The sequence below is a fragment of the Octopus sinensis genome, linkage group LG5 (assembly GCF_006345805.1).
Source record: "Octopus sinensis linkage group LG5, ASM634580v1, whole genome shotgun sequence".
In the NCBI taxonomy this organism is placed as follows: Eukaryota; Metazoa; Mollusca; class Cephalopoda; order Octopoda; family Octopodidae; genus Octopus; species Octopus sinensis.
This window is the reverse complement of record NC_043001.1, coordinates 128,546,056-128,559,136: the sequence shown is the minus strand read 5'-3', so window position 1 is coordinate 128,559,136 and position 13,081 is coordinate 128,546,056. Positions and strand designations below refer to the sequence as shown.

General features: G+C 38.1%; 1 protein-coding gene across 1 annotated transcript; it reads left to right on the top strand.

Annotated features, from left to right (window-relative positions):
* Positions 1 to 3,675: 3,675 nt before the first annotated feature.
* Positions 3,676 to 12,650, top strand: LOC115211993 (methylmalonic aciduria type A protein, mitochondrial-like). Its single transcript, XM_029780775.2, is given in 3 exon segments — positions 3,676 to 4,295; positions 11,881 to 12,048; positions 12,051 to 12,650. Coding segments are annotated over 3 exon segments (1,134 nt in total). The 5' UTR covers positions 3,676 to 3,856; the 3' UTR covers positions 12,578 to 12,650.
* The last annotated feature ends 431 nt before the right edge of the window (positions 12,651 to 13,081 follow it).

Genomic DNA, 13,081 nt, shown 5'->3' with positions numbered 1-13,081 from the left:
ACGGACGCTAAATGATGATGATGATTACCTTTTTTTTCATCACTTAAAGCCACACAAATTTTTTTGTAGCTAATATTTCTTGATGTGATATTCACCATAAATGTCATATCATAGAAAATCTTCAACACAGGATAACTGTGAAAACAGCTAGGAAGATCAGCTAAGAAAATGGGAAAAAAAGGAGCTGGTAAGAATTGAATCCCATACCTCTCAAACTCTGGTTAAGCATTCAGTACCATTAAGCTAAGCAACCTATGACATCAGGTGTCATCTTTTATGGTTCTAAATATTTTTAAATGGCAACGATATTTTAATTTGTCAAAATGAGCATCGATTTTTCACCACTTAAAGCCATACCACCTTTTTGTATGTAATATTTTTTTATGAGGTTTTCACCAAAAGATTCATCTCAAAGAGCTCTTTCATTTGAACACAACTATTGTATAATTTTCTGTAACAATAGCAGAGGTATTTTGATTCAAAGTCAGTTTTGGGGGTTACTTATCACTTTTTTGTCACTTAAAGTCACACTACTTTTTTTGTAACTAATACTTTTTAACTAGGTTGTCACCAAAAGATTCTTCTTAATGAGTACATTCTTTTAAAACCAATTAATCCATACTTTTCTTTGAAAATAACAAATATTTCAATTCAAAGTCAATTTTTGGCCTTACTCTCCCATAACTTTTTTTAACTAAATTTCAATTATTTTATCTCAAAATGTAGCTAGGAGTGGACCATCATTGCTAAAAAATCCACATTTAATTTGGTAGAGAACAGAATTAGTGATGAAGCCTAGAAGTGCTTGTAGGTAACTAGAAGTTGACCGTAATATATTCACCCACTGCTGTGAGTGAATGATACATAGATACATACAGACAGACACACACATACAGGGTATGATAAGTACTTGGCAATTTAATAAAATAACTCTCATTTAGGAAAAACCAAATGTATTTTAATAAAAATTTGTGCTCATGTTCTTAGTAAATTTTCTTGTAAGATTATTCTACGAATCCGTCTTCAGCTTCAACAACTGTTTCAGTATTGGACCAGAATCGACGACATACTAGCAATAAATGGTCTTTATTCATTCCTGACGTCACCTGTACAATGGCACCCTCAGTGAAGCTATGAAATTGTCATCATCATCATCATCATCGTTTAACATCCGCTTTCCATGCTAGCATGGGTTGGACGATTTTGACTGAGGGGTGGCGAACCAGATGGCTGCACCAGGCTCCAGTCTTGATTTGGCAGAGTTTCTACAGCTGGATGCCCTTCCTAACGCCAACCACTCTGAGAGTGTAGTGGCTGCCTTTTACGTGCCACCGGCACGGGGGCCAGTCAGGCGGTACTAGAAACGACCTAGCTCGAATCCTTTTACACATGCCACCAGCACAGGTGCCAGTAAGGCGACGTTGGTAATGATCACGCTTGAATGGTGCCTTTTAAGTGCCACTGGCATGTAAGCCGGTTAGCCGCTCCACCAATGATCACGCTCGTATGGTGCTCTTTGCACCCTGCTAACATGGACGCCAGTCATCGAGTTTGATTTTGATTTTGCTTTTGATTGATTGCACTTGCCTCAACAGGTCTTTGCAAGCAGAGTTTTAGTGTCCAAAGAAGGAAAAGGTATGCATAAGTGGGCTGGTTACGCCCCAGGCATAGGCCATGAGATTATGGTTTCATTTGGCTTGCCGGGTCTTCTCATGCACAGCATATTTCCAAAGGTCTCGGTCACTAGTCATTTCCTTGGTGAAGAATGTCAATTAGTCTTCCTTTCAACAATGCTCCAGGTGTTGTCTCACATACATACTTGGGTGCTGACTGGAAACATGTATAGCCTTCTACTGCTTACTTCACCCATCCAGGGCTTAACAACCTTCTCCATCACCTCAATGAATCCAGTAACATTAAATCTAAAACCCGTGGGAAAATGTGAGGTGGCAGGACAGGACCTTCATTGCTCACTACTCTTAAAAGTCATCACAGCTGTTGGAAATTTAGTGTGCATTACTATGTGGGCATCAGAAGGATGTGCACATAACCATCTATCATTTCTTCTGTACCTAAATAAACAATTATAAAACACATTCTCTTCTATTTTCATCTATACTGATTACTTCAGTGTCAACAGAGTAAAACATACTTTCCTGGACAGTTTTAACGTGCAACCAAAAGAATACTCTCCATCAGGCATTTGCCATATCTTGAACGCCTTACTTCCCTGGGCATGGACACATTGAAACTCCGGCGTCTGGCAGCTGACTTGGCAGACATCCATAAAATTATCAACCATCGTACAAACAATAACTCTGAACACCTTTTCGAACTCCACCCATCTAACACCCATGGACATATTTACGAAGTCAGAAAACAGCACAGCTCCCATGACTTCAGGAAACATTTTTTCACGCTGAGAGTTGCTGAAGCATGGAACAAACTGCCGGCATCAGTTGTTAGTTGTCGGAGCACTACATCCTTCAAAACTTCCATGCTTTCTGAGATTCGCCAACACTACACGTGATTTTCTCCCCTCCATACACACACAAGCATGTATCTGACTCATACATTGTTCGCTTTCCAGACATTTGTACATTACTGCATATACTTTATATGCACTTTCTGACAAGTTGTGGTGCACCTGAGCACTGTATACAATAATTTCATTATATATATAATATGGCCATCACCAGTAGACTTTATAGATTAATTCCGCTCCAATTTGCATTGCCCATATTGCACAAAAGTATCAACTATCAGAGCTTACCAAAGTTGACTCTTTCGTTTGTTGCTTTTACATTTTTAAAATACTCTGAAAAGGGGTTTATGTCTTTTAATTGCTTGGATAGGATTGATTAAATGGAGTTTCAATCCACAATATTTAAGACCCTACAGTGAAAGACTTCCCCCTGGCCCATTTTCAACCAAATTTTTTTATAAAATCTCTGAAAAAAAATTTTACAAACATTTTTGAAAATTTTTCTTAAGAATCATAATCTTCATATTTTTCCGCATCTTTTGAAAAAAAAATTTCAGAAAACGGGGGTTTGTGTAAAAAAAAAAATTAAATAAAAAAGAGGTGCTTTTAAATAAATAAAAAAGGGGGTACAAAAGGAAGTCTTGCCCCAAATAGAAGGTATATTTCATATTCCTTTTTTTTGAAGGCGGCGAGCTGGCAGACACGTTAGCACGCCGGGCGAAATGCGTAGCCGTATTTCGTCTGCTGCTACGTTCTGAGTTCAAATTCCGTTGAGGTCGACTTTACCTTTTATCCTTTCGGGGTCGATAAATTAAGTACCAGTTACGAACCGGGGTCGATGTAATCGACTTAATACCTATGTCTGTCCTTGTTTGTTCCCTCTGTGTTTAGCCCCTTGTGGGTAGTAAAGAAATAAGTATTTCGTCTGCCGCTACGTTCTATGGGTGACAATTTCATACGACACCGCTAGAAAAAACTGCCATTCAAACCGAGAAGATCCCAAGTTCAAATTCTGTCACGGATGACTGTGCTTTTCTTCCCTTTCAGGGTTGATAAAGTATCAATATATATTGGCGATCTTTCGTCTCTAGTAGACCTTTCCGTCGATTTCCGTAAAAAAAATTTTTTTTTACATATGGGTTTGCGGGAACTTTTCAAGTAATATACATACATATACACATACGACGGAAAGGTCTACTAGAGACGAAAGATTGCCTATATATTTACTCCTTCCCCCGAAATTGCTCGCATTGTGCCAAAATTCGAAACGAGAGAGTGAAAGAGAGACAGAGACAGAGACAGAGAGACAGAGAGACAGAGACGGGGGTTGCTTGATGCTGAAGGGAGATAACAGTAACATAAACGAGAAACATGGAAAAGTTTAAACGTGTTCCTCTCTTGGTTGTTTACTTAATTAAATGTCGCTGTCCTACAACTCGATCGATCTTCCGATCACGAAATCTAAACACTAATGTCGCCCCAAAACTGGACTTCACTTCGCAGTATATCAACAGTTTATTCCAAGGCATAACAAGTGGTAACAGAGCGTCATTAGCACAAAGCATTACTTTGGTCGAATCTAGCAACGAGCAGAAGAAAACGGCCGGCCAGTCTCTTTTAGATAAATGTTTAAAATATATTCAGGAGCAAGAAGCACGTTCGATATATCCGACTGTATCGTTTCGAATTGGTATATCTGGCCCTCCAGGAGCAGGCAAAAGCACGTTCATTGAAGTATTTGGGAAATACCTGACCAGCTTGGGGCACAAAGTTGCAGTCCTTCCCGTTGACCCTTCTTCTAACATAACAGGTAAATGTTGAAACCGTTTCGTTTTTTCTTTTCAAAGTGACATGCACTGAAATATTGTGGGATTGTTTTGTATTCCAGCGGTGTGAATTGAACCAGGAACCTAATTTATAGAAGCAGGGTAACGTCGACGATCTCTCATAATACAGCTGTAAAGTTGAAATGAAATATTTAATGGTATAAATCATGAGTTAAAATGTTTATACTGGACAGGGCAAACACACTCATGACCCGTCATGTACTAATATCGAAACGCTTCTATATATATAATATATATATATATATATATATATATATATATATGTGTGTGTGTAAATGTAAAAAAATACAAACTGGGACAAGAACGTGAAACATTTAGAAGACGATACAAAAAACACGGACGGGACATTCGAAGCCTTCAATCTTCAGTCAAGAACCGGATCATCTTCGCAATTTCGGCTGATTAATATATATATATATATATATATATATATAATATATATATATATATATATATATATTATATATATATAATGTCCGTTGAATTTTCCTCTAGAGAACATTCTTTTCTTTGTAGTTTGATCGTAGGTGATCTATTTCTAGCATACGGCCGACTACCTAGTGGTCTTGCCCTTTGAATATACACATGTATATATATATATATATATATTATATATATATATATATATAAAAGAGCAATAAAGATTCAAGTTAATTTAAAAAATTTACTTGAATATGGTACCTAACTTAGATGCACCAAAAAAAAACTATACTGATTTAACAATACAGTAATGTGGGGTGATTATAAGCGAGAAAGAAGCAACAAGAATGGATAGGTTTTTAGTATATATATATATATATATATATATACACACACACACATGTATACATATATATATATATATATGTTTACTAATTTATATTATTTATTTATATAATTATGTATATGTATATTTATATATATATATATATATATATAAACATTATCGGTGGCTCACATGGCGTAGATGTAAACGGAATCCTTCCCCACTTTAATTTTTTTTTTACAGAATCCCTTGTCGTAGGAGATAAAGGAGATATCGATTCTGCAAAAAAGATTTCCAAAAATCGCAATTTCAAAATATCAACTCCCCCCCCTTCCCCGCTGGTTCTCCCTTTGCTTCTTCTAATTAGGACAATAGGTCAATGTCAACTTTTTACATCGTACTTTTGTATTGGCAACGAAACAAAAACATCTTGCGTGTGTAACTCCCGAAAAGAATCAGGTGCAATCACTATTTATTTTGATTAGATGAAACAATACTATCCTTGCTAAATATGTTCGGAGTATATGGTTTCTTTCATAAGAAAATTTAATGTGGGTTTGTAATTTAAGGATCGATGTCATAATAAATTTCAGGCAACTTACATGTTTATTTACAACTAGCAGTATCGCCCGGCGTTGCTCGGATTTGTAAGGGAAATAACTATATAAGCATTTTTAGAGAGTTATAGCCAAAAATTAGCTAAAAATGGGAAAAAAAATATGGTAAATGTTTTTAAAAATCGTTGACTCATTGTAGACACTTTTAGAGAGTTACTTCCCTTATATAATATCGAAAAAATGCATTAAAATGGAAAAAAATGATGGTAAATTATTTTTTAAATCGTAGACTCATCGTAGACGCGCGCTAATACCCAGAAGGGCTCGATATGAATCACGACTATAAGATACCCGGTTTTGGTTACACTGCACCGCAAAATGTGGGAGTAGTTAGGAATCTAAATCGGAGGAGACAGACACACAACTTCACTTTTATATATAAAGATTTTCAGCTTTTACGCATACTGTTATTGGTTAACTCTCAACAAGTTACTGTCACGTTCGATGTGCCGTCTTAAGGCGTCAGCACATGGAGCAGTGGCTCTGGAGCGACAGAGCTAACCTGGGTATGCTGTGACTTGCTGTCAAACATTATAGAAGATCCCTATTGCATTGTTTAATCCAGGGCCCATGATGCTGTTACAACGGCCCTAATCTCTTTTCTTCTTTCTTAGTCCATCCAGGACTAAATTATCTGAGGCCTCCTTTTTGGGATGCTTAACCCAGAATTCTGCCTAAGTGTGATTTAAGAGAGGTCAAGCTGTTATTTCCTGCAGGTATAATAATTGCGTAGCGTTGAAAGCTTTATCATTATTGTTTATTTATAACTTCAAGGTAACCGATTGAACAGATCTGTGAATTAAGCCATTCCAGTGATGGTCATCTTTTCTTTTAGTGGTATGTAAGAGTACAATCTAGTAAGATAAAAGTGGTTTGGTTACAAATGCTCCGTCGTGGGAGCATTACACACAAAATTACACCTTGAAATTATGTTACTACGGAAGCAAAAAGGGCAGATGAACTGAATTTCCTTTTTATTACACCTAGTTCGGCAATCATTCTGATCTCGGATGAAGTCGATTAACTAAAATTAACTGCTTTAATTTTAAATTTGTTAAATTTTTTATTTAACTTTCGTTAGTACAAGCAGTAGTTATTATTTTGGGTGGGTGGGTTGCGTGTGTTTCAACAAATAGACAACGCAGCACAAACTTTAAAAAAGACTTCCATTTAGAAAATTTATTAAGGTACGTACATGATTAACAAATATTTTTACCGGCAGCGTAGCGACAAACAACGACCTTGTTTATATAACTGGAAAACATACTAAACAAAGTGAAAGCTTGTTTTGAATAAAAGAAAAAAATTATTCACTGTTAGGAAATTTCTTTCTTAATGACTTGATTTGATCCATTAAGTATCGTATGAGAGTGGTATAATTTTATCCGAATTCACAGCTGACGAAGTAGACCTATAGTCAAAAGCATTTAAGCAAAGCTGTGACCATCCTTTTTTTTCTTTTTTTTTTGGAAATAATTCGGACTGTGAACCCTCTACGTTTTTCAATTTTTGTTTCATTTTCATTTCTCATTGGGTATTAATTAGGGCACTCAATCAGAAACTCCGCTTAGGTTCACAATAACCCGTTGATAAAGTGGGCTTTATGTGTAGTTATTTGTGTCAAGCACTTGCTAGAATGTGATATCATTGTTTGGTAGGTGGTTGTTAAAACCATCCTGATATCATTGTACTTTACCTTCGTCTGCATGATTGCGAGGTAATATATGTATATTTTTTTTTTTATTTGTCTATACACTTGCGTCAGAAATTAATTAGCACTTCTCAAATTTTTACATTAAATAGGTTAAATCAATTAACCTATGAGCTGTTCAAAACGTCTTACGCGATGAGAAAACTTAGTATGGTGTGATTTCAGTCCTTGCGAAGTGCTACCTATATCTATTAAACAAAGGAAGATTTGTCTGCATCCGCACTCCAAGTTGTTGCACTGCTATGTCAACATCATAAGGCTGTAGACTCTCAAACTGCTCTGCAAACAAAGTTACGTCATCGTTCTGCGCAACAGTGAACTCGCAACAAAGCAATAGTTCGAGATATGGCCACTAGGTGACAGCACATACTTTGAGTGAAGAGCAAATCAAGGGTGTTAATTAATTTCTGACGGTAGTGTATGTTTAACTTTTTCACAAGTGAAATTAAAGAAACCATCTCTTGATAGATTTTTGCTGAAGTCAAACAATTAGCTTAAACAATATAAATACAAAAGAATTGAGGTCTATGACAGACATAATTTTTAAAATCCATTTTGCTTTCTTTTATTCTGTAGTTTTGAATGAGATAAGTTTGTTTACATCTCATCATTTGTTGCTGTCATTCTTCATCTCCTTTGTAAGAGCCAATACCATGAGGTTAGACTTTATCAGTTCTTCAACCTTGTTCTTCTCAAGCACTTTCTACTTGCATCATTTGGCATTTTATATGCCCAACTAACATTCTTCATATGCACCACATTTCCATAACCAGCACCGTCTTCCCTCTTTCCACGCTACTCCTCTTCTCTCTTTCCACACTACTCCTCTTCTTACGGTACCCTTGTGCTTCATCTATCATTTCTTTCTAACCTTCACACATCCTTCACATTCAGTGCCTATGTCTCATCTCCATGTAATATTGCTTTTTATACTCAAGCAAGCATCATAGAAAACTTGTTGCCAACAGAAGTGGTAGCTCACTGAATTGCTTTCCCTCCCTCCATCCTTATTCTTATTACTATGCTTTTGCGATTTCCACCTCCACTGTGAATTTGGTTTGCTAAGTAACAGAAGCTATCAACTACATCTTGGAAGTCTTCTGGATAATTGAAAGACTTCACTGCTTGAGTATTCTTACCTTTCAAATACTGATTTAAGCAAAATTTATAAATCACCACCATCATCGTTATCATCATTTAATGTCCGTTTTTCATGCTGGCATGGGTTGGACGGTTTGACTGGAGCTGGCAAGGCCAGGAGCTGCACATAATCTTTTTTGGCATGGTTTCTGCAGTTGGGTGCCCTTCCTAATGCCAATCACTTTACGAACCGGGTGCTTTTTTATGCAGAACCAGCACAGTGCTTCTTATGTGGCACCAGCACTGACAGGATCATCAAGTATCTTGCAAGACAAGAACTCCTCAACTGGGAGTGGAAAGTAGTATTGAGGGACTGTGGCTTTGGTGAACACCTACCTTTATGCTAAATTCATCATTGTACTCATGGCTTGTTCTTACCTTACTAACAGCACCTTTGTACACAGCCTGTACTGCTTTCACAATCCACTCATCTACCCTTAGCTTCCTCAGACACCATCATATCACAGAGCAAAGTACTCTGGCGAAAGCTTTCTCCAGGTAAATAAATACCAAGTACAATGGCTTATTCTTAGTTAAATACTTCTCCTGCAGTTGCCTGATGGTGAATATAGCATCAGAAGTGCTTCTCCTTTGGACAAAGCCAAACTGCATTTCATCTAGTCTAATTCTTTTCCCAGTTAATTTGGTTATAACTGGTCCAGCAGTTTGATGCCTCTATAATTACTTCTATCTGAGGTATCTCCTTTACTCTTGTAGTAGCTGACTATGATGCTGCTACATTAGTCACTGGGAATTATGCCTTGCTAAACAACCTGATTAACTATACAGGTGACTACACCATATCCTACTCCACCAGATATTTTAAGCATCTCAGCAGTGATTTCTGATGGACCAGGGGCTTTCTCTGTTTTCATATCTTTAATTGCCTTGTCTATCATACTGTGTCAACTAGGATAGCTGGTGCCTCTGTTGGTTCATATGTGGAAGACTTTCTTTCTCCCATTCATTTTCCACATTTAATAGCCTTTCATAGTAGTTCTTCCATGCCTTTTTTCTTTTCAGAATCACTAAGCGCAAGCATGTCATTACCCATTCGTACACACTTCTCTCCAACAACATCTCAATTCTCTCCGTCTATCCAGCAGTCCAGAATGAATTATGAAATCATGATTGGGTTCAGCTTGTATGTGTGTGTAGTGATAGTTTTTGCAAGCATGTAGTTTGGGGTTTGATCCCATTGTGTAGCATCTTGGACAAGTGCCTTCAATTATAGACTAAGGTTAACTTAAACAGAAACTGTATGAAAGCGCAGGAGTGGCTGTGTGGTAAGTAGCTTGTTTACCAACCACATGGTTCCGGGTTCAGTCCCACTGCGTGGCACCTTGGGCAAGTGTCTTCTACTATAGCCTCGGGCCAACCAAAACCTTGTGAGTGGATTTGGTCGACGGAAACTGAAAGAAGCCCATCGTATATATGTATATATATATACATGTATGTGTGTTTCTGTTTGTCCCCTTAGCATTGCTTGACAACCAATGCTGGTGTGTTTATGTCCCCGTCACTTAGCGGTTCGGCAAAAGAGACCGATAGAATAAGTACTGGTAGAATAAGTACGAGTTGCTCGATTAAAGGCGGTGCTCCAGCATGGCCGCAGTCAAATGACTGAAACAAGTAAAAGAGTAAAGAGTAAAGCCTATATTGTATGTATATGTGTGTGTGTGTGTAATAGTATTCACTGATCTTCATATGTACACCACCTGGGTAACACTGTCCTGCAATTTATTGGTTCAAGGTGTGACGGTGTGAAATAAATTACCTTAATTGAAATCAAAGGCTGGCATCAGGAAGGGCATCAAGAAGTTATGTCCAACCCATGCCAGCTTTGAAAAAACAGAAGTAAAAACAATTTTATTGAAAAGACTGCAGCATGTGTATCTGGGGGCGTTAGCCGTACTACTTAAGTATCAACCATCACAAAGGGCAGTCCTTGTTGCAGTGCTGTGACTTGTGTGTCTCAATGACCCGAGAGCTATGCCAGTGGAGCACAACCTCCTATGTTGGACAGGTGAAAAGATAGAGGTCACACTAACATGGACCACCCCTTCCCAGAGAGAAAAATGGGTTTGCGTAGAGAAAAGACCTGGGAGAGGAAAATCTCTCAGGAAAATATATGCCCACAAGGGATGTGGAAGAGAGGATACCCTAAAAATAGATGGAGGTGGGATACTGAGGCGGGGCTGAAAGGGCAGGGGGTCCAACAGGGAAGAAGCAGAAAAGGCAGCTCAGAATTGAAAACAGGAAAAGATTGTTGGTGGTCTTATACTCTGTATGGAGCAAAGGGTTAAAGTAAATAAGTACTTATGTATCACAATTACTATCCTGATGATGTTGTTGATGATGATGATGATGATTATGACGACGATGACCATCATCATCATCATCTAATGCCTGCTTTCCATGCTGGTATGGGTTTGACTGGAACTGGTAAGCTGGAGAGCTGCACCAGGTTCCAGTCTCATTTGGCATGGCTTTTACAGCTGGATGTCCTTCCTAGCACCAGCCAATCCAAGTGTGTAATGGGTGTTTTTTACGTGCTGTCAGCATGGGTACCGTTTACATGGCCACAACTATGATTTCACTTGGCTTAACGATCATTTGTTACTTTTCTACTTATTTCAGTCATTTGACTGCGTCCATGCTGGAGCACCGCCTTTTAGTCGAGCAAATCGACCCCGGGACTTATTCTTTGTAAGCTCAGTACTTATTCTATCGGTCTCTTTTGCGCAACCGCTAAGTGACGGGGACGTAAACACACCAGCATCGGTCGTCAAGCAATGCTAGGGGGACAAACACAGATACACAAACACACACATACATATACATATATACGACAGGCTTCTTTCAGTTTCTGTCTACCAAATCCACTCACAAGGCATTGGTCAGCCCAGGGCTATAGCAGAAGACACTTGCCCAAGGTGCTATGCAGTGGGACTGAACCCGGAACCATGTGGTTGGTTAGCAAGCTACTTACCACACAGCCACTCCTGCACCTATTAGTGTATTTAGAATGTTAATATGTTAGTGTATTTAGAATGTTGACCCATTCATTACTGTATTTATTTTGAGGTGCTCTGTGTTTCTTCCAATTATTTTAAATATAACAAAGAATTTAATAAAATAACATTGTTATCATTAAGCTAGTGTTAGGAACATAAATTGTGACTAAGATTTGGTTGAAGATTTGAATTCAAAACTTATGAAAACAAGATATTTATACTAAAGAGCCAGAGCCGGTTTCAGCCGGGTTGGTAACGAAAGGATTAATATGTTTATATAATTATTAATTTTGGTCTTTCTCTCTCTTTGATTTATAGGTGGTTCTTTACTTGGTGATAAGACTCGTATGCCAATGCTTTCAGTGGATGAAAATGCATACATCAGACCATCCCCTGCTAAAGGAAATCTAGGTGGTGTAACAAGAACAACAAACGAAACTGTCCTGCTCTGTGAAAGTGCTGGCTACAACATAATCCTTATTGAAACATAGGTGTGGGTCAGTCTGAATTTATGGTGTCTGATATGGTGGATATGTTTTGTTTACTAATTCCTCCTGCCAGTGGTGACGAATTACAGGGAATCAAAAAGGGAATTGTTGAAGTAGCTGATATTGTTGTAATAAGTAAATCCGATGGGGATCTCGCACCTGCTGCCAGAAGGATTCAATCAGAATATTTAAGTGCACTGAAATATTTACAGAGGAAAAGTTCAGGGTGGACTCCGAAAGTATTGCGAATTTCTGCAGTTAAGAAAAATGGAATAGAAGAACTTTGGTCACACATGACTGATTTTAGAAATAAACTTTCAGAGAATGGAGAGCTGGTACGAAAGCGAGATGCACAGCGTAAAATATGGATGTGGAACTACATCCAGAGTAAGATGCTAGATATATTCAAAAATCATCCACATGTGAAGGAACAACTTCTTGAATTAGAACAGAAAGTGTCTCGTCGGATTATTAATCCTGGGTTTGCTGCTGACACTCTTTTGAAGTCTTTCATTACAAAGACATGAAAAATATTAGTAAATAGTATTTTTTCTAGTACAAGACATTAAATAATATAAAAATTATTTGAGAATGAACTTCATCATTTGCTTTTATTTTCTGTTATTTATGAAAGTTAACATGTTGTATAAATGGTAGAGTACCAAAGTAAACAGCTTGCAGTATTTGGTTTTATCCTGGGTTAAATTTAATGCCCTTCCCTCCTGCAATATCAGAGGGAGGGGGAAGGGCATTAAATTAATTATTAACAATATATTGGCCGTTGCCAGCCTCGCCTGGCCCCCATGCCGATGGCACGTAAAAAGCACCATCCAATCGTGGCCGTTGCCAGCCTCGCCTGGCCCCTGTGCCGGTGGCACGTAAAAAGCACCATCCAATTGTGGCCGTTGCCAGCTCCGTCTGGCACCTGTGCGGGTGGCATGTAAAAAGCACCCACTACACTCACGGACTGGTTGGCATTAGGAAGGGCATCCAGCCATAGAAACACTGCCAGATCAGACTGGGCCTGATGT